The 27,074-nt window shown below is 39.3% G+C and overlaps 1 protein-coding gene and 1 long non-coding RNA gene across 4 annotated transcripts in view; one reads left to right on the top strand and one right to left on the bottom strand.

The window, feature by feature from the left end:
* PITPNM3 (PITPNM family member 3) overlaps positions 1-27,074 on the top strand; it is a 358,693-nt gene that overhangs the window by 222,303 nt on the left and 109,316 nt on the right. For both annotated transcript variants that reach the window (XM_072138218.1, XM_072138217.1), the window contains exons 4-5: positions 14,255-14,331; positions 15,275-15,510. In XM_072138218.1, coding sequence (XP_071994319.1) covers positions 14,255-14,331; positions 15,275-15,510 — 313 coding nt within the window. The remainder of the gene's footprint in view (positions 1-14,254; positions 14,332-15,274; positions 15,511-27,074) is intronic.
* On the bottom strand, positions 6,378-26,423 carry LOC140119322 (uncharacterized). Of its 2 annotated transcripts, none has more exons than XR_011853363.1 (3): positions 26,325-26,423; positions 9,086-9,162; positions 6,378-7,738 (listed from the first exon to the last, which is right to left on the bottom strand). It is a non-coding gene; the product is annotated as an uncharacterized lncRNA (long non-coding RNA). The 2 variants fall into 2 exon arrangements; XR_011853362.1 differs by lacking the exon at positions 26,325-26,423 and adding an exon at positions 25,872-26,302.

Genomic DNA, 27,074 nt, shown 5'->3' with positions numbered 1-27,074 from the left:
TCATTTCTGAAATAAAACAAGGGTTAGTTCCTCTTTAAGGACTCCAGTTTCTCTTAGTAACGAGACTTTTCTTGCATCTCTGTCTTCTCCTCTTCTCCAGATGGAGTTGCAAAAAAAAATCTCATTATCTTGAAAAATGGGGTATCCAACACACCAAAATGCATTGATGTTTTAAGATGACCAGAGACACCTACTAAATTAATAGTTCCTGATAAACCTAACCTAAACTCTAGTTTGCTTCTTATATCCTTTGATCGGAATCTATCTCAACTTTATGATGTTTTGGGATACATCTCAATGAATGGCAGTAATCCAGACAGTTAAAAAACAAAACACACATATATATATATATATATACAAAAAACAGAGTTAAAGTCCGCACAGCTTTATGGAACCCCTAAGGAGGGGGGTGCAAAGCCCACAAAGGTCCTGGCTTGGTCCTTACGCAGATACAAATTGGAAGAAGCGAGCAAAACTCCAGAGGTAGAGTTCAAAAGTTGGTGAACTTTATTGAGGCAAGTGGCAACGTTTCGGTGTTGGACACCTTTTCGGCTTCCAATTTGTGTGTATATATATATATATATACTATAAGTAGTAAGCTAATACATTTAGATGTATATAATGTATATATTATATGATTTATTATAATATACTTAAATTATACATGGAAATCTAAAAACTTGACAAATTTGTCCCCGAAAATGGGAGGGGGGAGGGTGCAAACTGAAGATACTTAAGTGCTACCACATCCCCACCAAGTAATAACATACCCATGCTGGACCAGTGTCTGCAATGCGTTTCACTCATCCTTCTTCAGGACAGGTGAATTAAGAACACAGGTACCATGAGTAATGTCTGCATGCTTTTCTCTCTCCAAATGCAGGGTAGATATCTTTAGTGTAAGGCAAAGTTATGTTGTTTGAAAATACTGTATACACATTTGTATGGATCACTGACATCCATAGAACCAGAAGATACTTTTAGAGTAGTTATAATTGTTGACATTATTATGATAATTGAACTTATCTGCCATATTGGATGGGATGGAAACTTAAGACCTGAGAAGAAAGCTAATTTTTTTCTTGAATGAGGAAACACTGAACATATGTTACTTACACCAAGGGGGATATTAATGTTGACAGATTAACTTTTAGTAAACAGATCTGAACTGTGCGCCAGATGGCCTGAGGCTGTAGGATTCTTTGTGGGATCAAGCACTAGTAATACTCATTTCCAGGTTGCCTATTGTTCTTGATTTGTTTTGCATTTATGTTCAGGAAGCAAGAAGCATAGAACATCTCAACAAGAAACCAAATGAAGACATTGCCGATTAAAACTCTCTGTCTGTGACCTTCTGCACAACACCTCAGGGGACGGAAATTATATTGGAAAATGTGTGAAGAAAATTGACATGTAATTTGCCCTGAGCACAAATTCCCAGTCAATGTTGTGTCAAATAATAACTTGCATATATACCAAGCAGCGAATATACCGAAATTGCCATGCAGTGAAAACCATCATAATAAAAGCAACAGAAGTGGCTACTTTACATAATGTATTTTTGACAAGTATCCAAACTGATGTCAACACAGAAGGATAGATTCTGCCATCACATAGCAAAAGGAATTCTGCATATTTAACATAAGGGTCGCAGGGACAGATATGGTTCATTTAGTCAGGATGTTGTTCTGAATTTTATTTTCATTACGCACTTTAGGTTTGTGGGATTTACTATCAATTCCTTTCAAAGCATTATGGTCAGTCAAGGAGCAGGGGTGGATTAAGACTCCTATGGGCCCCGGGCTGTGTGAATATTCTAGCCCCTTCAAGTCTGGAGTCGCTTCCTACTTATGGTACTAGAATCAAGCTATTTGTCCCTTCTGCACTTTCAGGACCTTTGAAGGACCTTCAAAAGTCCTCAAATGGCTCTGGGGTACACAAGTATTCAGGCTCAGCCTGGCCCACAGGTGAACAGGTGGAGCCCCCGGTGGGCCCCCAGGCCTCTGTAATTTATACATATAGATAGCATAGCGCAACTATCCTATGTATTTATATGATTATATTAATAAATTATGTAACAAATTTATAGCTGTGATGCATCCCAAGATAAGATTTTACTGGGGGGGCCCAAGGTAGCCCAGTGCTAAACTGCATGAGAGCATGAACAGATGTACAAGGATTTCATGGTTGAAGGTTCTTCTTAGCATAAAATTTGGAGGCCTTGGGGTACCACCCAAACAACCAATCAACTTTTGTCAATTAGTAGTGGATTTACTCAATCCTTTCTTTGTTTAAAAGAACTGTTATCAAATTATGCAAGGATCTGACTAGGCTGATATTTGATTATAGTATATTTTGGTCTCAGATTGGTGCTGATAGACTATATGTATATCATGTGCAGTTGCAAGGGCTCTATAGTAGAATGGTGTTCTATTAGATGACACATAAGGAGATGGACGTCTTCCTTTTAAATATGGCCCCTTGTAAAGATAAGCGAATCGGGGTCGAGTGGAAATAGATCTGAGTTTCAGGAAAAATTTGATTCGGCATGAAAATGAATTTCTAGGTGATTTGTGATACAGAAGACTGGGAGCTCGCAGAAGCCATGATTACTTTCAGTAGCCAATTCCAGCAAGTCCATGCTGAAAAGGGTACCAGGATGTTGGATAATGACACAGTGTGAAAGAGTCACCAGGGCGGCGTTAAGACGCGGCAAACTGGGTATTTACCCTTGGCCCCCTGCCCTAAATGGGCCCCGGAATGTGGACTTCAGTGGGCAGAGGATGTATTGATCTACATTACAGATTGTAGTATTGTAGTACTGTATTGACTCATATTACAGATTACCTTACCATACTACTGGTAGTAAACTATAACATGTTACTATTGTGCAGGGCTAAAATGAGAAATATTACCGAATGTGTTCATAAAATAGTTTTATTTTGGAGCCCCACTTCTGGTTTGCCTGGGGCCCCACTTTGTCTTAAACTGGCCCTGAGAGTCACCAATTTCTCTTGCCAACCTCCTGTAACCATTTCTGGTATGTCCTGGGATTCTTTCCTAAACTTTTCCGAATTTCTGCTGCCCAGTTAGTATTGCCCATTCGTGCACTTACACTTAATCTTTCTAGCTAGACCAATTTTTCTGTAAAGCTCTAAACGTTTTGAACTTTTCCCTTTAATATTTTATCATCACTGTGATAGTGACATTCAGAAATCTTCTGCAGACAAACAGCAGGAGAAAGAAGGGAAAAAATACTATCACCAGACCTCCCCTTCAAATTACAATTTCATCCCTGCTGTATCGGAACCAAGTGAAAATAAGACAAATGCTATTTGCTTCTAAATGTTTTCATATAGGCCGTGAAAACTTTTATAGCTGACGGAGGAATAATAAAAAGTGAAGTGTCTGCAGCGAGTCCTGGGATGTCTGATTGTGGAGAGCGCACACCAGTAAATCATCCCACATCTATACTGTGCACTGTGTAATATATCACATCAGGAGAATATGTTTAGTCAGGGAAATTGCACACTGGGACACAACCCAAAAAAAAAAAAAAATCCTCTACCAGCTTAGAAGATGAATTGATTTAGACGAGAGATAAAAAATAATTCATCTCTTCTTAATGGGAGGTTGACCAGTAGAGAACGTCATTGCGGTGAATAGGCACAAGCTACAGGTGGTTTCTCATATCGCTAATCCTCTCCACTAGTAATGCAGTTACATATGATCTCATGATTATGGTCCTGTTAAAATGAAGCCTCCAGATGGTATCAGATTATAAAGCAAAAACACGAACATTGCTGTAGCAGGGATACTTTATTTAGCCTCTAGCATTATTAGTGCTACATGTTACTATCTTATGTTTTATTTATTGAATGCTTTCTACATATTCCATTCTGCCTACCGCTGCATATTTTACTCTTAATTCAATATCTCTACTTTAGCTAATAGATTTCTGATGCTTTTACATTATTTTTAACACTCGTCGTACGTTGGAAGAACAATGATCAGCTTATTACCAAGGCATCTCCTGTGTTAACCTGTTGCATTCTCATTCCCTTAAAGGGGTTTGCCCATAAAGGAAACTTTCAAATTTGAATAGCCTAGTGATGTTAACACAATAAATATCATTTTTAATCTCTTACTTTACAATTTTACTCTGTTTTTTTCTCTTTTAGCTCCAATAACTCAATGATGGTCAGTGTAGGATTCCAGAGTGTGTGTGTGTGTGTGTGTGTGTGTGTGTGGGGGGGGGGGGGGTCTCTCTAAGCAGACACTTTATGATTCCTCTAGTTCTGTGAGCTGACAGTGTGATTAGATCATACAGATCAGAGATAAAGAGATGATGAGATCCATGAGATCCAAATAATACATGACATTATCAGCTCTTCCATCACAGCCATAACATACACAGCTCTGTTATATACCTCCCTCCCCCTCCTCTGGATAAAGACATTGTCTCCCTGTAGCATATAGCTTTGGGTGGGGGTTGGAGGCAGATAGCAGCGCAGTGCAGTGTCAAACCGGAGTACAAGATTTCTGCCTACCCTAAAGTTAGAAGGTAAGGCGGAAGAAAGAGTTTGGTGCTACGGATGGGTGCGCTTGTAACTAGGAATAATTCACCAAAGCACGGTTTGGTATAAGACTGTTTCGTATTTATTATAAACAATTAAAAATGTTTAGGTTCATTGGTAACGCGTTTCGGGATAACCCTTCATCAGACCAATACATACTCCTCCGCCATCTTCCCGCTCCTCCTTGTACAGTACAAGCACACCCATCCGTAGCACAAAACTCTTTCTTCTGCCTTACCTATATGCTTACGGTTCCCTTGGATACCGGTTATTGGAGCGTTTGGGAGCTGCTGAGATAACCCTAAGGAGAAGTTTTTACTAAGGGTAATTGATACCCCCACATTTGTTTTCTGCAACCTTACAAGTGGCCACCAGGTCAGCACCTTTCAATACTTACCTGGCTACCAACTTCCCTGACGTTATCACACGAGGCGCCGTCCTCTCTCATCGTCAGAAGATCCAGGGCCGAGACCAGGGGCAACCAAAATTGTATACACCAGGACTGATAGAGACAGGTTGGAATTATACAGGTTGAACTTTTTCATACTTCAGTGTAAGGAGATGTATGTGGTGTCATTTTTTGCAACTTTTGATGACATTTTCAATGCTGCTATTTTGAGGACTGTATGGCCTTTTGATCACTTTTTTTAATATATTTTTTTATATTTTGCAAAATGGTAAAAAAGAGGAGTTTTTTGGGAACTATTTATATTTATAGCAGTTCTAGGGAATGGGGGTAAAAATGTAAGTACAGCCCCTCTAAATAAAATGTACACGTTAAGAGAAAGGACAAGTCCATTTTTAAAGCATATGTAGAATAGGTCCTAAACCAGTCAATGTATATTTTTTGATTGCATTTTCATGCCCAAGACAGATTTTCAGTTTCTGGTAAAAGTACCATCCAGTTGCTATGGTCACAAAAACAGTAAGGAATTGATAAAAAAATCTACATTATACATTTATTTAACTGCTTATATAAGTTATAAAGTATTCCAAAAGGCCTTCATTTTTGCAGTGTTTATATTGTCTTATCGGGTAATGTACATATGGTCTACCGCCATGTAAAATTCTAATCTAAATCTGCATCATTCACATCCCCAGAAAGCCACACATTAACCTCCACAGTAGTAAAGCAATAGATATATTATCCTCAACCTCGAAAAAAAAACCCTTGTATTATGTAACAAAAGAGCCTGTCACATGTGAGTGATGAGAGAAGTGCGTAACTAATACCGGTTTACTTGGCAGCATTGACACAAGCTGAACCAGAGTGTGCAGCTCTTGATAAGCTGAAGAAGGGGTCGACTGAGAGATAGCGGTGTTATGTATTATGGCAGTCGGTTTGCATTCGGAATGCTAATTCCTGTGTGTGTGCTTACAACCTAGGGAACCACAAGATACATTTTTCCGGCTGAAATTATTATTACCATTTTAAGTTAATTGGACTACATTAAAATCCTATCTAGGATTCAGGAAAATAAATTCTCTCTGCATCAAGGCAGATATCCAGAGAATAGTAATGTATTATCAACTATACAAAAGGTCATTAGTGCCAAGGACTGAAACCAGAACAGGTGAGCTTCTGTTCTCACATATCCTCGAGAAGGGATTTTGTTACAAAATTTATTTTTTTCAAAAATAAAACTCAATCCATTTGGGAAAGTGATACTTTTTGCACCGATAACCTGTATGGCTGTGTCTCATATTAACCAGAAGTCTCTAGTACAAACATACAGAATTTAAAAAAAATCATCTTTAGAAGAAGTTATTTTTGAAACTATATTAAAGGCAATCTGACATATTAACTACCAACAATTAAATATATTTTCATTAACAGGTATTAGAAGCATTTCTCCTATTCTTACATTGTTCCTCCCCAATGCCTGTAAATTTAAGCATTCTGTTCCTAAATTTGTATGTAAATGACCTGAGGTGTGTCTGATTAGCATCTTTCCTGAAGCCGAGTCTGGCTTATTTATGACTCTTCTGCACAGCCACACCTCCCAGTCCTTGATTGACAGCCCATTCCAATATTGAGGAATGTCTATTACATAAGACTTGTCTTGCTCAATACAGTCTTGAGAAAAAAAGTACGGTATGCGCTATTTATATTGTGTCTATGATTTTACATAACAGGACTTAAAAAACACATCTTGCCCTAAGAAGATCTAAAACAACAACATACATAACATATTCCCTATATAAATGAGCATGTGTAACTTAATCAATAGCGTAGAACTAACTAAAAAGTCATTATTTACAATTTCGCTTATTGATTTGGAGATCTGATTCAGAGCAATTATTCCTGGTGGTGAACCCCATAATGAAAGATAGCTACTAAATGTCTGAATTGTCAGTATAGTGATCTTTGCGCTGGCCCTGGGCATACCCAGCAGATTTCACAGGCGTGCAGTGCATGCCCCATTTTAGAGAAGTGCAGAAGAGGCTCTCAGCTAGCCGGGTATGCTCAGTCACGTGAGTGCACGTCGCAGCAGAGCATCAACCTGGCTAGCAGTAGCTGTGCATGAACTCCAGTGGGCGGGGATAGGAGGAAGGGTGGGTGGTTCAAATGGCACACAGTTGGGTGGGTGAGAGTGGAAACGTCCGTCATGGGGCAGGCCAACTTGAGTTAATGGTAAAGCTCCCGCACCTCCTAAACTACATCTTATGGAGGAGAGCAGATGAATAAAAGTACGTCTTATAGGCATGCTGCAGCATTGGCCGCCAAGGAAACGAGTTTTTAACACCTGCAAACTGACAGACAAGTTGATCTTTGGGGTGGGAGGCGGTGACAGGTTCCCTTTAACTTGACTTTTAGCTAGTTAAATAATCAGTTTCAGCAAACTTCACCATAACATTTTCACTGGCTTTTGTTGCAGGCACCAGATTCAGGTTCAACATTTCCATATAGGTGAATGCTCACTAAATACCAAAATACTCAATGAAAAACTAGACCCTTAATCATTTTTAAAGTGTGTAAGTTAGCGGTTAGTGTAGGGGACACTATTACAGATCATGAATCTCACGCTCACTCTTCCAGTTATGTTGCTTTGAGGTATGTGTTACACTAGTAGCGTCTGTGCTGTGCTGCTTTGCTGGATGTGGTCACACTTTATTCTCCTTTATGGATGACAGGTTCGTTCTGTCCAGTGTGCAGCAACCTTGACGAGGGATGAATCAGTTTACAGGATATTTTCAGCTTTAGATTAGAACACAGATGGTTATTTGTGTCCTTGCTTTTAATTGAGACTAGAAATAAAAGTAAAGTTTTTGCTCACCTTTTACACAAAGATTGACTATTTATTAACAAAATATGAACTTTGCAAAAGTGCCGGAGGTGCTCAGGCTGATGGCGCATGAGTGTCTCTTGTCTTCCCTGTACTTTAATTTATGCACGCCCCCTAGGAGAGAGCACAGCCCTGCTCTCTTGACACCCCGGCCCTCTGACGGCATCGGCCGGATCGTAATTCCCCAGCCGGACTTAGGAGGAGGCTTGCAACAGGAGCGTGCATAAATTAAAGTCCATGGAAGCCGAGAGGTGCTCGGGCACCAACCGCCTGAGCACCTCCAGCACTTTTACAGAGTTTATATTTTATTTATAAAGAGGCAAGAAAATGTCTTAAAACAATCCCCCATCCCCTAGAACGAACAAACCTTCTAATTAGAACACTCTACCACCAGTAATCTGGTGATAGATGTCCTTTAAGTGGTAGGACAATCATGCATCCAGCTGCTCAATTAATATTTATGGTAGTGTCAAATTGCAGAGCATAGCCCTTGGCCCTTTCAATGGGAGTGGTGGAGACAGAAGATTGCTCTGCCTGCCAATTTCCAACACTATCATACAACTGAATAGAGTTGGGGGATGCATGCTTGCAATTTCTTTACGGTGCAGGACACTTAAAGGAAATCTACCACATGCTGGTAAACATTAAACTACAAATACTTACCTACACTCTTCTTGATGTTGATCCCTTCAGTGTCCTTCTCTAAGCTAGAAATGGCTGGCTCCAGACTGCTAATTATGCACGCCTCCTGTGTGATGTCAACTCCCTCTCCAGCATGAGAGAGGGAGGCATCTGTCATGCAGGAGACATGAATTCACACCTCTCGTGTGATGTAACCTTCCTTTCCCAGCATGGGAGAGGGAGGTGTGGAGATGTGCATAACTAACAACTAGGAGCACAGGACAGCTTGCGCTCCGGGCTGCTAATTATACGTTTCTTTTCTTGGTGATCCTGGCGTGCCAATGTTAGAAAAGGAAACCACAGAGATCAACATCAAGAGGAGTGTAGGTAAGAATCTGTAGTTTAATATGTCTACCAGCTAGTGGACATGAGTGAAGAGTGTTTTACTAGGATTTACAGGATACATATATATATATATATATACAATAATATGTATACAATATACATATTTGTCAGTGTTGTCAGTGGAATCAGTGGTGGTCCAAAAAGAGTGTTTACAAACACAAAACTACAATAGAATTAGAAAATCAAAAAGCTCACCGGTTTCATATCGTTGCAATGTCTCTTGGTTCCACGTTGTCTGTGAACAATTCCAGTTTTTTTGTAGTGAGGATATCCTGTGTTAAAATAAGAAACATACAAAATATATTAGGTATGCAAGCTTGCAGGATAAACTGTAGGCTGACCTACGCATTACGGGCACTACATCATCTTATCCTTAGTCATGGTTTGGCTTCAGAGGCCTGGAGTCCCTGCTCCCCTCTACCCCCTGGTAGCTACATCATTGCTTCTTTTCCTTTTCCATGAGATCACTTATCTAAAAACCCACATAGCTTTCATAGTAAATAAATTATTGATCCATAATGTTTTGCCTTTGACTCATCTGTTTATCCTCTAACTAATAGAACAGACATGATGACTTTGTCAATTAAAATCCAAAGCCGAGGAATATTCCAAAAACTTTTTTGTAGGTCATGTTCTTTTTTAAGTTTTAAAATAAGTTATATGATCTGTCATTTTTCTACATTTTTGAAAGTAGTGCCCTTTTTAAAATGAATTTTCCACTCCTTTTGGAAATAGACCTGTTCTTGGCAGGATCTGAATCTTGTGTATTTATAGAAGAAGAAGTTCACTGTCTTTTTATCTGGGCATTTGACAAGAGAGAAGACATTTTACAATGAGTGCCCATCTCTTTTTGGCCTTCCAGCAGGTAAATTGTTCTATAATCATACTGGCCCCTAAAATGTCAGTACATGATGTACTGTCTGGCTTCTTCATCCGACAGTCAAAATTCTGCATTATGTCAAAGTAAAAATGAAACAGTTTGAGAATAAATTGCATTGCCTCGCTTCTAGATATCCTGTAAAGCTTGCTGCATAAGAAGGAAAAATCTGAGCATATTCCATTGAAAATGTTCATAAAATTATGTTTATTTTCTTTGAAGTGTTATACCTCATGACCTAGTTGTCTTCAGCTGTCTTATTGGATTATTATCAGATCCAGATTTGACATTCTTAGACACTCTGATGCAAATTGGTTTCGAAAACAAAACAAATCAATCCTTTAGAAAGCATGTAATGCAGTGACGGAACGACTAGTATGGACTGGGACAGCAGACAAAGACTGTGAGCCCTAAAGTTGAATTCCCTTTCCAGTTGTTCTTGCCTAATTGCCCAGCCTAACTGGTAGGTGAAAACTGGTCGACCTTCCCTTCCTGCACCAAGGTGCAAAAAGGGAGAGTGAGGCTGGAGAATACAAAAATAGAAAAGTAGTCCACAGATATGGGCAGGAACCAAGGAGACAATGTACTACAGAATCAATAGGCAAAACGGATAGTAAGAAAACTGGCAAAGGGTTAAGAAATTAAAAATTAATGTTAGAAAGCTCCAAAAAAGATTCGTAGCATACTCAGGGTAAATAGCATCAATTCCACAGAGTAGACCAGCAGAGAAGTAAAGGAAGACCGGAAGTAGGAAATAACTTTTGACTATACACCACTATTTTTCTCCCAATGGCCTGCTAAAATAATAAGAAGGTTTGATGGCAGACTAACTCTATACAGGTGGTCCTGATGTAAGGACACCTGACTTACAGACGACCCCTAGTTAAGGATGGACCTCTCTGCCCACTGTGACCTCTGGTGAAGCTCTCTGGATGTATTACTTTAGTTCAGGCTGCAATGATCAGCTGTAAGGTATCTGTAGTGAAGATCGGAGGCTTCACTTTACATTTCAAGAAAGTGGAGCAGAACTATTAATACACGGATATGGGTAAATTACCTAATATCCTCCCCCTTCCCCCCCCCCACACTTACACACATTTCAAAAAACATGAGGTAAACCTGTTTTAAGCCCACTAAACTTTTTCCCAACTATAACTTTACCTGCCCATATCTCTGGTTTGTAGCTTACAAAACCACAAGACTGATTCATATTTTCTTCTGAACAATGGTTCTAGCTGCTATAAAATAGGCATCTCAACTGAAGCTCCCCACCAGCCTCTTAACCTGACTCATCTCTGACAAAGGATGATACTTTTCTGCTCATTTTCACATTAATTTGAAGGAGATTGTGTTTTTGGTAAATGGTTGAAATTTCATATAAACGTGGGAATTCTGGAAAGTACATATCATACCCTAACTTTGGGAGGTGGTAATTAAGTGAAGTACGGGCGGTCCCCTACTTAAGTTCACCCGACTTACAGACAACCCCTAGATACAAACGGACCACTGGATATTAGTAATTTACTGTACTTTAGCCCTAGGCTACAATAAACAGCCATAAGAGTTATTAAATGTGTCTGTAATGAAGCTTTATTGGTAATCCTGGTTCTTATGACAACCCAACATTTTTAAAATCCAACTGTCATGGAGACCAAAAAATTTGTGGCTGGGGTTACAATGATAAAATATACAGTTCCGACTTACATACAAATTCAACTTAAGAACAAACCTACAGACCCTATCTTGTACGTAAACTGGGGACTGCCAGTAAAAGCTGGTGACAGGTTCCCTTTGAGGTAAGTAGTTTCCTTACCTCGTTTGATGAAAAGCTATATCCATATTATCTGCCATAAACACCAGATAGCTCCTGGTCCAGAGACCTGTATTTTTCATAAAATGGGTGACCATTCACGGGTGCAAGTGCATATAACAAGCATTCAATAGCCAAGGAGGCAACCTGGACTACTACTATTAAAAATTTCCCATACAAATGAATGGTAACACAACAGCACAAACCTATTGCATTCGTTTGGAGAAGGAACAAGGGGTTAGGTAGTCAAGATTTAATGCATTTAATCTGTTTCTCAGATCTTGAGAAACGGCTTTTTTTAAAAAAAAATTCCAATTGAAAATTAAGAGAACTTGAATCCTTTGTGGGACAGCCCCTTTGACTATTTATAGTGTGGATGTCTACTGTACGTGGCTGGAAGACTTTGACGTGACATGTCGTCTTTTTGTCCAGTAGTTGTAAGATATGAAAGGATATAGGTCAGTGGAGATAGAACAACACAGCCACTTCAGTAATTTTCCAGCTAATACAGAATCCGCAACTTGCTGTTAAGAAAAGCGCATTAATTATGATTTAATGGATTAAGGTATTGATTCACCACGGGGCAGACACTAATTAACCTTCCTTCACTGTAGCGTTGTGAGCGGCTGATTGTTTGTATTGCCTGCATTGTGTGGGAAGGCCAAGCTCAGTTTATCTGTACTTGTAGCTCACTTCATGGGTTGAAATGCTCTCAAAACTCAGCATCCTTGAATTGTTAAAAGGGATTTTAAAATCTAGATAACAAAATGTAGAAATGACTAATTTGGAACAGGGAATTGTATTAGCATTGTATCTTTTCATTATTAGTTGGGTTTAGGCAGGTGGGATATAATTAGGTTGTTGAAACTAAGGGCAGTTACCCTTTGCACCCCAAGGGATGCATCCAACAATTAAAGGGATTGTCCGAGAGTTTTAAAAAATATATAGGGGCCTGGGGGAGGGGCTGCGCCACCGCGTGCCCTTGTTTGTTAAGAGAAGCAGGCATGCTCAACTCTGACAACTTCTGCCAGCGTGGCACACCCATCTTATACACATTAAAGCTAGTGTCCTATCAGGTGCGGGGACAGGGGATGGGTGGACGCGCCAGTTGGGCGGAAAGTATCGGAGCAGAGCGTGTCTGCCTCTGTAAACAAACAGTGGTACGCCACACATGGGCTGTGGCGTGGGACAACGGGAATATTGAAAAGGTAAGTATAAGTTTATTTTTATTACAGCCCCCAGGTCACCAATGTATTTTTTAAACACTCAGACACACCCCTTTGACTAGTCTTTGTTACATTTTTACAAATACAATCTCAGTTATTTTAGTCTCTTTAATCTATGGAAACCATAAATTTGACCAAAAAGAAATTCTTGATCACTAGTTCTTAAAAGGAACCTGTCAGAAGAAATGTAACCATGACCAGTATATTGTGAAGAAGTTAAACAGCTCCCAGATCCCAGAAAATCAACTTAGAAGAGAGATGTAAAATGATTGTGTCATCACAATTGTGTAGTCACTGAGGTGGAGAGTTTAGCACCGAAGTCAAGCTCCCCTCACATTAGTCAAGCTCTCCTCTGCTGTGTTTGACATCATTTACTAGACAAAAGCAGAGTTGGTTAGTGATGTTCCTGGGTGCAGATACATTAATTAAAGTGAAGGGGGCATTCTGTGGTAGGGAGAGCTTCACTTCAGTGATAACCTCTTTACATCCTTAAATTTATACAACCATTTTACATATCATTGTATGCATGTTTTCTCTATTGATGAACAACTGTATGGCTCTAATTAGTAATGCTTATGATACCTTTCATCTAATCACATATTCCCACAGATTTTTAATATTAACTCTGATTTTATATTTTACATTTCTGCTTCCACTCACTTTTGAAAGTATATTAAAGTATACCTGGCTCCCTGTCGGCAAACTACATCAGGTCACAGGGATATCTGTTATAACGCTGCAATCATCATCATTATCTCCTCTCCTCTGCTAGCTCTATCCCACCTCCCTCCTATAGAAGTGAGCTGAATGAGGTTTGATTAAAGCATGGGGTCAGCTCATTTTTGCATGAGGGAGGGATGATGGATGAAGGAGGAATAGAGCTTGCAGAACAGAAAGGAGATAATAATGATGATGACACCGTGACTTGATGCAGTTTGCTAGTAGGGAGTCAGGTAAACTTTTATCAGCTTTTAAAAGTGAGTGTAAGCAGTAATGTTAATTATAAAAGCAGATTATTATTATACATATAGTATATATTGGGAAATAAAATGTATATGGGAACCTTTCATTATATCAAAATATATGATCCCGATGACATGTTCCCTTTAAGGAAAGGCATAATGATTTAAGAGCTAGTACATCATGTTTGTGGTGCTGGAGTCATGGTATAAATACCATGTAGAAACCAGATACACATCTAAATGATATTTGTATGGTGTTGTTGTGATTGAGAGGGTCTTTTATGCTTAATTTGTGTACTCATTAGAAGATAAAACTATACTCCGAGCTCCTCAGGGGCAGGGACTTGTATTATAACAATCTCTAAACTGTGCTGTGGAACATTGCTTTTTAATATCTATGCAATGCACTATGCAATATTTCTTTATATTGGGATATTGCCCTGTTGTGTTTTTACAAAAAAATAATTAAAATTTTCTTCTGCTTAATAGGAGAACTGTATCGGGTACCCGGAAGAAAACACAGGTGTCCAAGACAGAGCAGCTTTGATATACATGAAGACAGTGAGGTGAGGGAATTTTCTTGTCTCTTCACTATAAAGAAATATAAACAATTTCTGCTGACAAGGACCTCAAGTCCAAATATTAAAAGAAATCTACCATCTAAATCCATCATGATAAACCAGAGACACCTATTACTCATAGATCCAGACACCATGAGGCACATTTACTCACCCGGTTCTGATGAGTTCCCGAAAGTGCATTGTCCGACGATAATCCACTGGTCGGACGGAGTTCACCTTCTTCTTCCTGGTGCATGAAAGTTAAATCTCGCGCTCAGTCCGAATCCGCAGATCGTCTGACAGTACGCCCCCAATTTCTGTCGCATGAAAGCCAGTGCAGCTGCGCAAAAATCTGATTGCGTGTGACACAATCCCAGTGCAAACCCCTGTTAAATACCTGTCAAAGCTGCGCAAATCCCAAAAACCATGAATAGTCCCACGAATGTGCGATCCGCGACCCTTAGTAAATAAACCCCCATGATTGTGGCAATATTTCTTGTCCATGGACTCCTTCCTTCTAAAATCAACTTTTAAAATTATGCTAATGCACCAGAAGCCTTGTAACGTTTACTTTTTTCTCTCTACCCTCCCCTGGCCCATCCAGTTAAAAAAATAAATAAATAAAAACGGTTGTTTATAGAAAACTTTTACTGTCTGGTTTTCACTTTAAATGCATAAAGAAGGGCCTTAACCATTGCTGGACCACCGATAATCTCTAATGGAACCCCACCTAACTTCAACTAGCTCATGGCTCTCATAGCCTTCCATTACACACAGCCCTTTTTTTCTACCAACTGCAAATAGTCAGGTACAGGAGGCCTCAAGTTTGTCATTAGGAGGGCTTCAAATCTGAAGCAACACAACAGTCAACAATATATATGTGTATATAGCCCACCTGGGAATATTGAACAGTTTATAACACAGAAATGTGTTTTTCTTTTCCCACTAGGATGTGCTCTCACAAAACAGCTGTAAAACACATGTCCTCGCTCTTGTCCTTCATGGAGGCAGTATACTAGATACAGGAGGAGGGGATATGAACAGCAAGATGGCCGATGTCAACACCTTCAGCTCAGTGTTTGAGAAGGTGACCAGAGCCCATTTCCCAGCAGCTCTTGGACACATCTTGGTTAAACTGGTCCCTTGTCCAGCAATATGTTCTGAAGCTTTCTCCTTGGTTTACAAGTAAGAATTTAAGCTTCTAGGTTAATGCATGATAATCCAGTTAAGGTGGAATTAGCTGTTTCATATTAGCATATGACACAGATGAAGAGAAGAAAATTTCTCATTGTTTTTATTATATTTTAGCATATTTATTTAATAACTAGTATTAATTATTGCTTTATTCAGTTTTTCTTTAAAAATACATTCACAGCAGTGCACAGAGCATTGTACAGTCATGGCCAAAAGTTTTGAGAATGATAGAAATGTTAATTTTTACAAAGTCTACCGCATCAGGTTTTATAATGGCAATTTGCATATACTCCAGAATGTTATAAAGAGTGATCAGCTTAACAGCAATTAATTGCAAAGCCAATATTTGCCTAGAAAATGAACTTTTTTCCCCAAAACACTTTTCAACTTCATTGCAGGCGCCTTAAAAGGAGCAGCTAACATCGTTTCAGTGATTGGTCCAGTAACACAGGTGTGGGTGTTGATGAGGACAGGGCTGGAGATCAATCTGTCATGATTAAGTAAGAATCACACCACTAGACACTTTAAAAGGAGGCTGGTGTGTGGCATCATTGTTTCTCTTCTGTTAACCACGGTTATCTCTAAAAAAAACACATGCAGTCATCATTGCACTGCACAAAACTGGCCTAACAGGGAAGAATATCGCAGCTAGAAAGATTGCACCTCAGTCAACAATCTATCGCATCATCAAGGAATTCAAGGAGAGAGGTTCCATTGTTGCCAAAAAGGCTCCAGGGCACCCAAGAAGGACCAGCAAACGCCAGTACCTTAAAAGTGTTTAAACTTCGGGATCAGGCTACCAGCAGTGCAGAGCTTGCTCAGGAATGGCAGCAGGCAGGTGTGAGTGCATCTGCACGCACTGTGAGGCGGAGACTCTTGGAGCAAGGCCTGTTGTCAAGGAGGGCAGCAAAGAAGCCACTTCTCTCCAGAAAAAACATCAGGGACAGACTGATATTCTGCAAAAGGTACAGGGAGTGGACTGCTGAGGACTGGGGTAAAGTCAATTTCTCCGATGAATCCCCTTTCCGATTGTTTGGAACATCTGGAAAACAGCTTGTTCGGAGAAGACAAGGTGAGCGATACCACCAGTCTTGTCTCATGCCAACTGTAAAGAATCCTGCAACCATTCATGTGTGGGGTTGCTTCTCAGCCAAGGGAATTGGCTCTCTCACAGTCTTGAGAGACTGAATAAAGAATGGCACCAGAATGTCCTCCAAGAGCAACTTCTCCCAACCATCCAAAAGCAGTTTGGTGATCAACAATACCTTTTCCAGCATGACGGAGCACCTTGCCATAAAGCAAAGGTGATAACTAAATGGCCCAGGGAACAAAACATAGAGAATTTGGGTCCATGGCCTGGAAACTCCCCAGATCTTAATCCCATTGAGAACTTGTGGTCAATCATCAAGAAACGGGTGGACAAACAAAAACCAACAAATTGTGACAAAATGCAAGCATTGATTGTGCAAGAATGGACGGCTATCAGTCAGGATTTGGTCCAGAAGTTGATCGAGAGCTGCCAGGGAGAATTGCAGAGGTCCTGAAGAAGAAGGGTCAACACTGCAAATATTGAGTTGCTGCATTAACTAATTTTAACTGTCAATAAAAGCTTTTGTTACTCATAATATGATTGCACTTGTATTTCTGTATGTGATAAAAACATCTGACAAACCAGAGGGCAACAGATCATGTGAAAATATAATATATGTGTCATTCTCAAAACTTTTGGCCATGACTGTAGACCAGGAGTTAATATATAGTTTTAAAGGGAACCTGTCGCCAGGTAAGTAATTTTTAGCTGGTGACAAATTCCAATAGCCTAAGCTGTGCTGATTTTAAAAATGCCTTTGTCAGCATTCTAAAACTGTTGCAACCTTGTAAAACTTTATTTCACATTGCATGACTCCCTGCCAGCAGTGTGTGGTGAGTCCTGGGGGAAGACTGGCAGCCTCAGCATCCTGTGTGTGCCTGTGTCTCATTATGGATTCTTCCTCTTCTCCACACCACCCCCCTCCCTCCCCTGCCTGCTCAATGCACATGACAGGAAGTGTGTAGAGAATTAGATGAGTGTGGAGCAGGAACATAAATACAGTGGTAGCAGCCATAGAAGCTACAGTGTCAGTGGGCCCTGGCATATGGGGTATTGGGTATGTATATGTTGTATGTATGTGTGTGTATGGGTGATGTGTATATGCTTGATGTTTGTATATGCTGAGATGTATATGCTATATGTGTGGTGTGTTAATACTGTATGTGTGTGGATATGCTCCATGGGTGTTTAAGGTAGTGTATGTATTGTATATATGCTGTATGTATGTATATATGCTGTGTATATACTATATGTATGTTTTTGCTGTATTTGTGCATATGGTGTGTATATGTTATATGTGTATAAGTATATAAATGTGTGTATATAAATAAATCAATGTGTGTGATTGTAATCCACATTTGTGAGTGTATAAATATGTAGAAGGGGGTCCCCTTTAAGAAGTTTTCTATGGGACCCTGCCTCTCCTACTTACACTACTGTTGTGGAGTAGAGGAGACTGACACAGGTACACGCAGCCTGAAGCTGCCCCCTCTCCAGGGACTCACCACATGATGCTAAGCCAGATAATGTGAAATAAATTTATATCAACAACTGAAATGATTCAGAATGCTGACAAAGGCATTTTTAAAACCAGCGTAGCACAGGCTATTGTAACCTGTCAGCAGCTAGAAATTACATCCTTGGCGACAGGTTCACTTTAAGAAAGGCAGAATGAAAGTAGTTTTATATCCTCTCCTGGTTGGTTATTTTTTTATTCATAATAATAACTCGAGCCTATTCATAAACTATCCAAAATAATATACTTGAACCTGGTCACTTATGCTTTTAGTGGCGTGATTTTTGTCAAGGGTTTTGTTTATCTTGAGCTCAATAATGTTCTCTAAACTCAACAACCATTCAATGTGTGCATGGGAAATGTTACAGGGCTTTATGCGCTGTACCTTAAAAAGGTCCTTTTAAAGTATAAATGCCATTCCACGGATTCTGTGGGAGTGATTAATTTTTTTTCATTTTCCTTTAAATCAGTAATATTATAAATGGCCTCTTATATTCTAATTATACTTTAAACTGTAAATTGGGCTGTTCCATACCTTGGTTTCACCCACCTGTAGCCTATTAACATACTCAATGCTGAAACTAGAAGACATTTCGGATGGTTAGGAGTTGAGTAAAATTCCCAACTATGTATGGATCATTTATTAAAGGATGAAAACATTTGGAGTTAGTGGATGTTTTAAAAGGTCCTTTTTGAAAACAGGATGCCTCAAAATACAGTACACTTGTTAATTTTTTCTTTTAGCAATTTTTGCATTTGCGTTACCTCCAGATGTTCCTTGAAAAGGGACAATTTAGACAATTTGCAAAAGCCTTTATTATATTATATAGAACTTTCTCTGTAGAATCACAGACTGGGATGGAGGAACTGATAGGGAACAGGGGAGATCTTGTACCTCACTATTCTGCGCAGGAGACATCTTTATCTACTGTTTTGAACATATCCAGCTATGCTACATACACAGAGATCTGTCATATGACCTCCGCCCCTGTGAGCAGGGAGCAGCTCCTCCCCTCCCATGAAACTGACAGATAAACAAACTATGGACAGACAGGGCTTATCAGCACAAGCAGAGGAAGGAGGTACAGCAGCAATGAGGTAATCTGAGGGGGATACCAAAGAAACTACTGATAAAGGTAACAAAGACAATAGGCAAAGTTGTTTTACATCCCAAAAGCTATTGATTTATGGAAAAAAAAAATTTACAGTTACCCTTTAACCCCTTAGCGCTCTGCGCTGTAGCTGTACTGCGCTGAGTCCCGCGAATAGCGCTCAGCGCAGTACAGCTACTGCGCAGAGACGATGCCGGTTCAGCGCTGCATAGCAGCCGAACCGGCATCGCTAGCCGCGGGATTTCAACGGTAATCTACCGTTGACATCCCCGGCTAACACCCGCGGTCGGAGTGGGCTCCGATCGCGGGTGTTTAACCCGTTAAATGCCGCGGTCAACGCGACCGCGGCTTTTAACATGCCTTCTGGGGGTCTTTACCCCACGATCGGCCCCCCCCGCACCGTTTTCGGGGGGGGGGGGCGATCGCTGTTTTGGCACCTCTGGGGTCCGATCGGGACCCCAGAGAAGCCTAGAGGGTTTACCTTTAAGATGGCGTCTGTGACGTCATCTTAAAGGCAAAGTGTCAGCCTATGCATCTGCATAGGCTGGCACTGCTAATACCCTGCAATACATTAGTATTGTAGAGTATTATCAAGAACAAGCAATCAGATGATTGCTTGTTCATATCCCATGGTGGATCATGTAAAAAAATGTAAAAAAAATGTTTTTCAATAAAAAATTACTTTATAAATCACTAAACATATAAAGAGACATATAACGCTCAAAAAAGTCTAAATCATAACAAAAACCCCACATATATAGTATCACCGCGTCCGTAACAATCCATAGAATAAAACTAAATAACTATTGAACCCATATGATGAACGCTGTAAAAAAAAACGTTAAAAAACCCACCAAAAATTATGATTTTTACCTATTATATCCCATTAAAAATGCAATAAAAAGTGATCAACAAAACATATGTACTCCAGAATGATACCTTTGCAAAGAACAACATGTCCTGCAAAAAACAAGCTATCAACCAGCTCTGTAGCCAAAAATGTAACAATGTTATGCCACTTGGAAGACGGCGATGCAAAAATGATTTTTCCCCACATTAGGGTTTTATTTGGCAAATTTAGTAAAACATAAGAAAAAATATTCATGTCTGGTATCCCCGTAATCGTATCGACCCATAGAATAAAAATAACATGATTATTAGGCTATACGGTGAACACAAAAAAAAAAGTAAAAAATCCAGTACAGAATTGATGCTTTTCTACTCATGACCTCAAAAAAAGTTCAAAAATTTTCAACAATAGGTGATACCAACCCCAAAATGGTAACACTGGAAAAAGCATCTCGTCCCACAAAAAAAATGCCATCACATGGCCCCAATAACGGAAAAGCGAAAATTTTATAGCCTTCAAAAGGGGGCAACGAGAAAACTAAAATTTTGGCAGCTGCAGGGTACACCTTCCCTTCTGCGCCTTGCTGTGCCCCCATAACACAAGTAACGGCCACGTGTGGGGGGTCGCTGCACTCAGGAGAAATTGTAGAACAAATTTTATGGTGAGTTTTCTCAAGGGGTTAACAATCTTTGTAAATGCTGTTTCTGATAGTTTGTGGGGTGCAGATTTGAAAATGGGTTGGTTATATAGGGGTTTTTTGTTGCTAAATATGTAAAATTTGATTTCAAACAGTATTTATCCCCAAAATAGTAAATTCTGAATATACGGAAAATCGCTATTCGATTTTTAGGCCGCGTGACGTCAAAATAAATTATACAGACATTTCAACAATTATGAAAATGTAAAGTAGACAAATGGGAAATGTTATTCTGCAAGTTATTTAGGTGGTAAATTGATCTGCCTGAAAAAGCGGTGATTTTGAATTTCGAAAATGGCAAATTTTTCTAAAAATTCATCATTTTTTTCTTTTTTTTGTAAATAAACGCAAAACTTATCAGCCAAAATTTACCACTAAAATGAAGTACAACATGTGGGGAAAAAACAATCTCAGAATCACTTTGATAAGTAACAGTGTTCAAAAGTTATAACCATATAAAGAGACGCAGGTCAGAATCTAAAAAATGGGACTGAGCCTTAAGCTGTAAAATGGCTGCGTCCTTAAGGTTAAAGTTTCATACTTTTTGAAGGAACTTGATGTTACAATGGCCTTGAATAGATTTAGCTGAAACATTGAATGGCATAGCAAGTCTCAATGTAGCATTTTTGTCGAAAAACTAGAGTCCCTTGTAGTTACAGTAGAAGGAAATGCATCACAAATCAGTATTCAGTTGTGCTTCTATTGTATATCTAGTGTCCAAAAGCTTTCCATACTTCACACAGCGCCACGAGCAGCTCCAATAAGCAAAGAAGCCCCGTTCCCCTTTGAATATTACAATGCCGCCTTGCTTTCCATTTTTCTTCCTAATCACATGCTGCGCTTCAAAGCGAAAAAGACTTTGAGTTTTCTGCTTTTTAGAATACAAATGCACATTTTAGTGTTTTCTGATAAATGGACCCCATTGTCATTGCCTTAAATAGGTTTTAACTTCTCACTTTGCTCTGTATGTAGACCACAATAGAACCAGCTAGTGCATGCAAAACCGGCGATTTTTAGGAAATCTGGAGGTTTAATTTTGACGTTGGATTAAAAATCACATCCATTACTTTTAACCCTAACATAAGATCAGTAAGATGTCAGAAATCAGAATAATAAAAAGAAATAATCCCGTATCATATCAGAGTTACTGAATAGTGAGGGAAAGCTCATATTATTCAGCAATAGGAAACTGCAGATCCCCCTTGATTGAATATAGGAGTAATGAAAAAGATACAATATCTTTTATAAAGCATCCTGGAATACATTGTAATACATGCATGCTTATATGAAAGCAGTTAACCCATAGCCTTAGGTAAGAGGGAAAACATCCAATATATTATTTGTGGCTTTAATCTCCTAATCCAGTCTAGAGCTGATCATAAAACGGATATGTTCTCCAGGAAACAACATTTCAATTGCCGTTTGCATTGCTTTCTTAAACATGCATAGAAATATACAATAAAACCTGGTAATTGTTTTTTTTTTCCTGACAGCAGTCTAACCAAAAACAGAATAATAACTTTCATTTTAAACAAGGCAAAAAAAGTAAAAAAAAAAAAAAATCACACCTTTGTTGGGTAAATACAACCTAACAACATATTCCACTGTGCCATAATTTGACAAAAATGAAACTAAAATGGAAAAGATCAAGGGGTTGATTTATTAAAACTGCGCGTTGGGCGTCAAACATAATTGTCGCGACACAACCTGCTGGTACTAGTAAGTCTTTCTGACCTATTAGTGTTTTTGGGGCAGCACTCATGTAGACTGGTCTGATCTGGCGTAGTAATCTGCAGATTTCTATTTTTCAATGCAGGTCACAGCTACCGTACTTTGGCTGGTCAGCCATTATCTGGATTTCTCCCTGCCCCCCCCCCCCCTACCCCTACTCCGGGACCACTAAAAAAGACAAAGAGGTCCAAAGGGCTAAGAAGTTGCATATTCCTTGGCGTTTTCCAGGAATTGTGACTTTTTCATGCTTTGTATGCCAAAAAACTGTTGCATAAGCGTGATATATCAGCCCCTAACACTCTTTCACGTTCATTGTCCTGAAGGAACTTTGCCCTACTCTTTTTTTTCAATGTTGCTTCAGAGTTCATTGGGATTTGTAGGGAATTACTGCTCTTTTGGACCCAGTCATTGCAATACATGTCTGCTGTCTTAGGCCTTAGGTACACGATCTTGAATGAGGTCATGAGCTAGTGGTTTTTTTTCAGTGTCTAAGACACATATCCCCGTTTCTTTCTATACACATGGCTGCGGGATTGCTACACAAATATATAAGCCCCCTGCTCTGCTGATGAAAAACTGAAAAAGTTATAACTTTCAAAATCTGGCAATGCAAAGAAAATATTAAAAGATATAAGATTATATTTAAAAATAGCAATATAAATTAGGTTTCGCTATAATTGTACCAATCTGAAAAATAAAGATAACATGTTATTTATTTACTGCATAAATGCTATTTTTTTCTGCTCAAGAAAGAGCTAACCCCTTGCCACACCATGGTGTTCCCTAACGTCATGGTGCGGCAGTGGGTACATGAAGAGGGCTCATGTGCTATCTCCTCTTCATACACACTGGGTACTTGCTGCATAATGCAGCAAACACCCATCACTAACAAATACGCCAGAAACACAGCACACGGGCACCACCATCTTGTGCCAAATCATCGGGAAAATCCCCATGTATTGCAATACTGTAGTATTGTAGTATATGGCAGGATTCATCAGACCCCCTAGGGCAGTGGTGGCGAACCTATGGCACTGGTGCCAGAGGTGGCACTCGGAGCACTCTCTGTGGGCACCCAGGCCATCACCGCAGCACAGAGATTCCAGACAGGACTCACAACCTCCTCCTGCACTCCCTGGCCACCCAGGATGTGCTGTGATCAGGGCTATTTTAAAGCTAAACATAGTTAGCTGCCCAGGACTATAGGAGGAGCAAGGAAGTGCGGACAAGGCTGCGTTATTATTGGAGCTCCTACTCTGGGCCCCGCAGTTCTTCCTCTTCAGGGTACCATGGAAGGAAGCTACAATGATAATCTGAATTTCTCCTCTTTATTTCAACTGTATTAGTGTCCTCAGGGTGCCAATACAATTAAAAACCATGCAAAACAGGTAGTAACATGTTACTGCTTAAATTGCCATGTCGGCACTTTCTATTTATACAAGTGGGTTTGATTGTAGTTTTGGCACTCTGCCTCAAAAAGGTTCGCCATCACTGCCCTAGGGTACTTGAACCCTAGGGGGTCTAAAATTACCCTATAAAAAAAAATAACTTAAACCTAAAAGCTTAAATTACCCACATTTCCTTAGAACTGATATAAAAATAAACAAATAAAATCATAAACATTGTTAGGTATCAACACGTCCCAAAATGCCTGATCTATGAAAGTATAAAAACGGTTGTTAATGGAAAATAGCACCAAAAAGTCATTATCAACACTTTTTGCCATTTTTCCAACACATATAAATTTAAATACAAACTGATCAAAAGTCTCCAAAATGGTGACACAACTCTGTATAAAAAAGTATGAAAAAGTTTTTGGTTTTAGAATAGGGCAAAATGTTTTTTATGGTACAAAGGATTTACATTTTTTTTAAATCTACTAAAACACAATTAAACCTTTATAAAGTAAAATGTAAATAGCACAAATCTTTTTTGTCAATTTCACCGCATTTGGAATTTTTTTCCAGCTTCCCAGTATATGGTATGGAATATGAAATACCGTCACTTAAGTTAAGTTAAGGAAGTTAAGCAGAAAACAGGCCTATATGCAGCTCTGTATGCAGAAAAATTTAAAAGTTGTGGAATTTTGAAAGTGGGAGTAAACAATGGAAAAGTCTAAAAAAGGCTATATTCATTAGGGGTTAATAAAAAAAATTATTTCCCCTGCATTATGCATATAGATGTTCTAGCCACTCTGCGCCATATCTGTTTCTACGTATCTATTGATAGTGTTGATTCGGTGAAGGTCTCCCATTTTGTCATGTAGGAATGCCGGGGGGGTAGGGCTTAGTAAAAGTTGGTAAATATCTGAAATTAAAGGGGTGTTCCTATTTCAATAAATTAATGTTTTTTATGATAAAATGTTATACAATTTTCCAATATACTCCCTGTATCAAATCCTCACCTTTTTCTAGATCTCTGCTTGCTGTCCTTCTATAGAAAGCTTCCATGTTTACTGCCAGTGAACAGAAATCTGACCATGGTCACACAGGTGCACAGCTTGTTATATCACAGAGCTCTGATTACTCTCTGTTATTCTAACGAGCCGCGCACCTGTGCGACCATGGTCAGATGTCCCCTGGAAGTAAATAAAAAAGCTTTCTATAGAAGGACAGCAAGCAGAGATCTAGATCATTAAGAATGGATACAGAAAGTATATTGGAAAGTTGTATAACTTTTTATAATTCAAGCAATAACATTAATTTGCTGAAATGGGACAACCCTTGGCTTAACCCTTTAACCCTTGATGCTTCTAATCTTAACATGTATAAATGAGCACTGCACATTAATACTCCTCCAATCCTGTAGATATTGGTGCTGCACAGTACTAATACTCTTATTCCGAGTCCACAAGCACTTTTGTCTCATCAGAGGATTTTCTTATCTGTCAAAACATCACAACTTCTGGTAATAAAAATGCTAGATGGATACACGCTGAAGACTTTCCTACAGCATCATTGCCGGCAATATAAAAATTAGAAGAGAAGAAGCCTCAGTCGACTATCTGCCTTTGTAGACAGATAAAAAGTGGAGCATGCTGTGCTATTTTCCCTGTAAAAAAATCTATCTATGCAGGGAGCTTGGTTCTGGTTTTGTATCTGGGCAGTGTCAAACCATTTGGAAGAATTTGGCTGATGGGGGGCGCACAGTATTAATCCTGCCCAAGGCCCATCACAGCCTTAATCTGCCCTGAGAGTTACTGGCTGTGTCATAATGCACAATTTTTAAGCAGTTTTTTTTTCACTAAATTTTATAATCCACCTTTTCTACAAATATCTGGAAAGTTTTTTGTTTCTTCAGAAATTTCACCGGATAAAACACTTATAAATGATGCATGAGGGACCATTAACTCTTACCAGGGGCATCTTGCCGGTGAGGTTTGAGTCTAGATTGGGGCTTGGTACTTTTGCTTCCTTTTGCAGAAAATAGCTTTTGGCAAAGGAACAATGAAGGTGAAGTCTCTTCTGCCTTCTTCTGACACAAGGAGGACACAGTTGTATCTACTGTCCCTGGGCCACATCATACATCACACACGGACTGACATTAACACATCTTCCACGGATAAGAAAGCTATGAGTCTGTTACACAGAATACGGGACTTAGTTTCTTAGGAATTATACACAATATCAACTTTGTGAAATGATCCGTAGGGAATCTCATACTCTACATTGCGAACACAAAGATCCCATGCTGTTTAGCTGGATGGCCTTCAGCAATCACTATACATAACAAGGCCCCCTACTGTTCCCTCTCGCTCTATCATTAAGATAAGTGGGTTCTAGAACCTCCAGGAATTTTCCAGTACTTACCATTAAGAAGCTTTACTTTAACACAGCAATTGGTCTTTATAATAAAAAATATATAATTTCAAGTATAAATGTTTAGGGAGCTAACTTTCCTAAACTAACTTTAAATTACCCATTAAGATGTTGTTAGGTCACTACTCAGAAATTATGAATATGGTCGATTATGGATTACGTTTATTACATCACAACAATGAGCAAATGGGTAATTGGATTCTTGTCCAAAACAAGACTCTTCTCTCAGTAAGGTCAAATATGGGGATAAAACGAGGAAAACTTACTTTAGTTCACTAAAAAGGATTATGTCAGATATTGTTAAAGATACATAAAGAAGATATCAACCAGCAACAAGATGGATCAATTTAGGGAGTCTACTAGCTCCCAAAGTGTAATAGTTGCAGACCTACTTTGCACTGCTATGTAATTTTAGATAATACTTAAAGGTGTATTCTAGGAATAAGCATACCGTGTATACTCAAGTATAAGCCGACCCAAGTATAAGCCGAGGCCCCTAATTTTACCACAAAAACCTGGGAAAATGTATTGACTCGAGTATAAGCCGAGGGTGGGAAATGCATTGGTCACAGCCTCCCCATTATATAGCCTGCTGGACCCTGCCCCATAGTATATAGCCAACACCTGCCCCCAGTATATAGCCTGCCAGCCCATATCCCCGGTAAATAGCCTGCCAGCCCATATCCCCCGGTAAATAGCCTGCCAGCCCATATCCCCCGGTAAATAGCCTGCCAGCCCATA

The sequence above is a fragment of the Engystomops pustulosus genome, chromosome 2 (assembly GCF_040894005.1).
Source record: "Engystomops pustulosus chromosome 2, aEngPut4.maternal, whole genome shotgun sequence".
Taxonomy (NCBI): Eukaryota; Metazoa; Chordata; class Amphibia; order Anura; family Leptodactylidae; genus Engystomops; species Engystomops pustulosus.
Note: the sequence above shows the minus strand (reverse complement) of the source record. Positions and strands in the feature narration are given on the sequence as shown.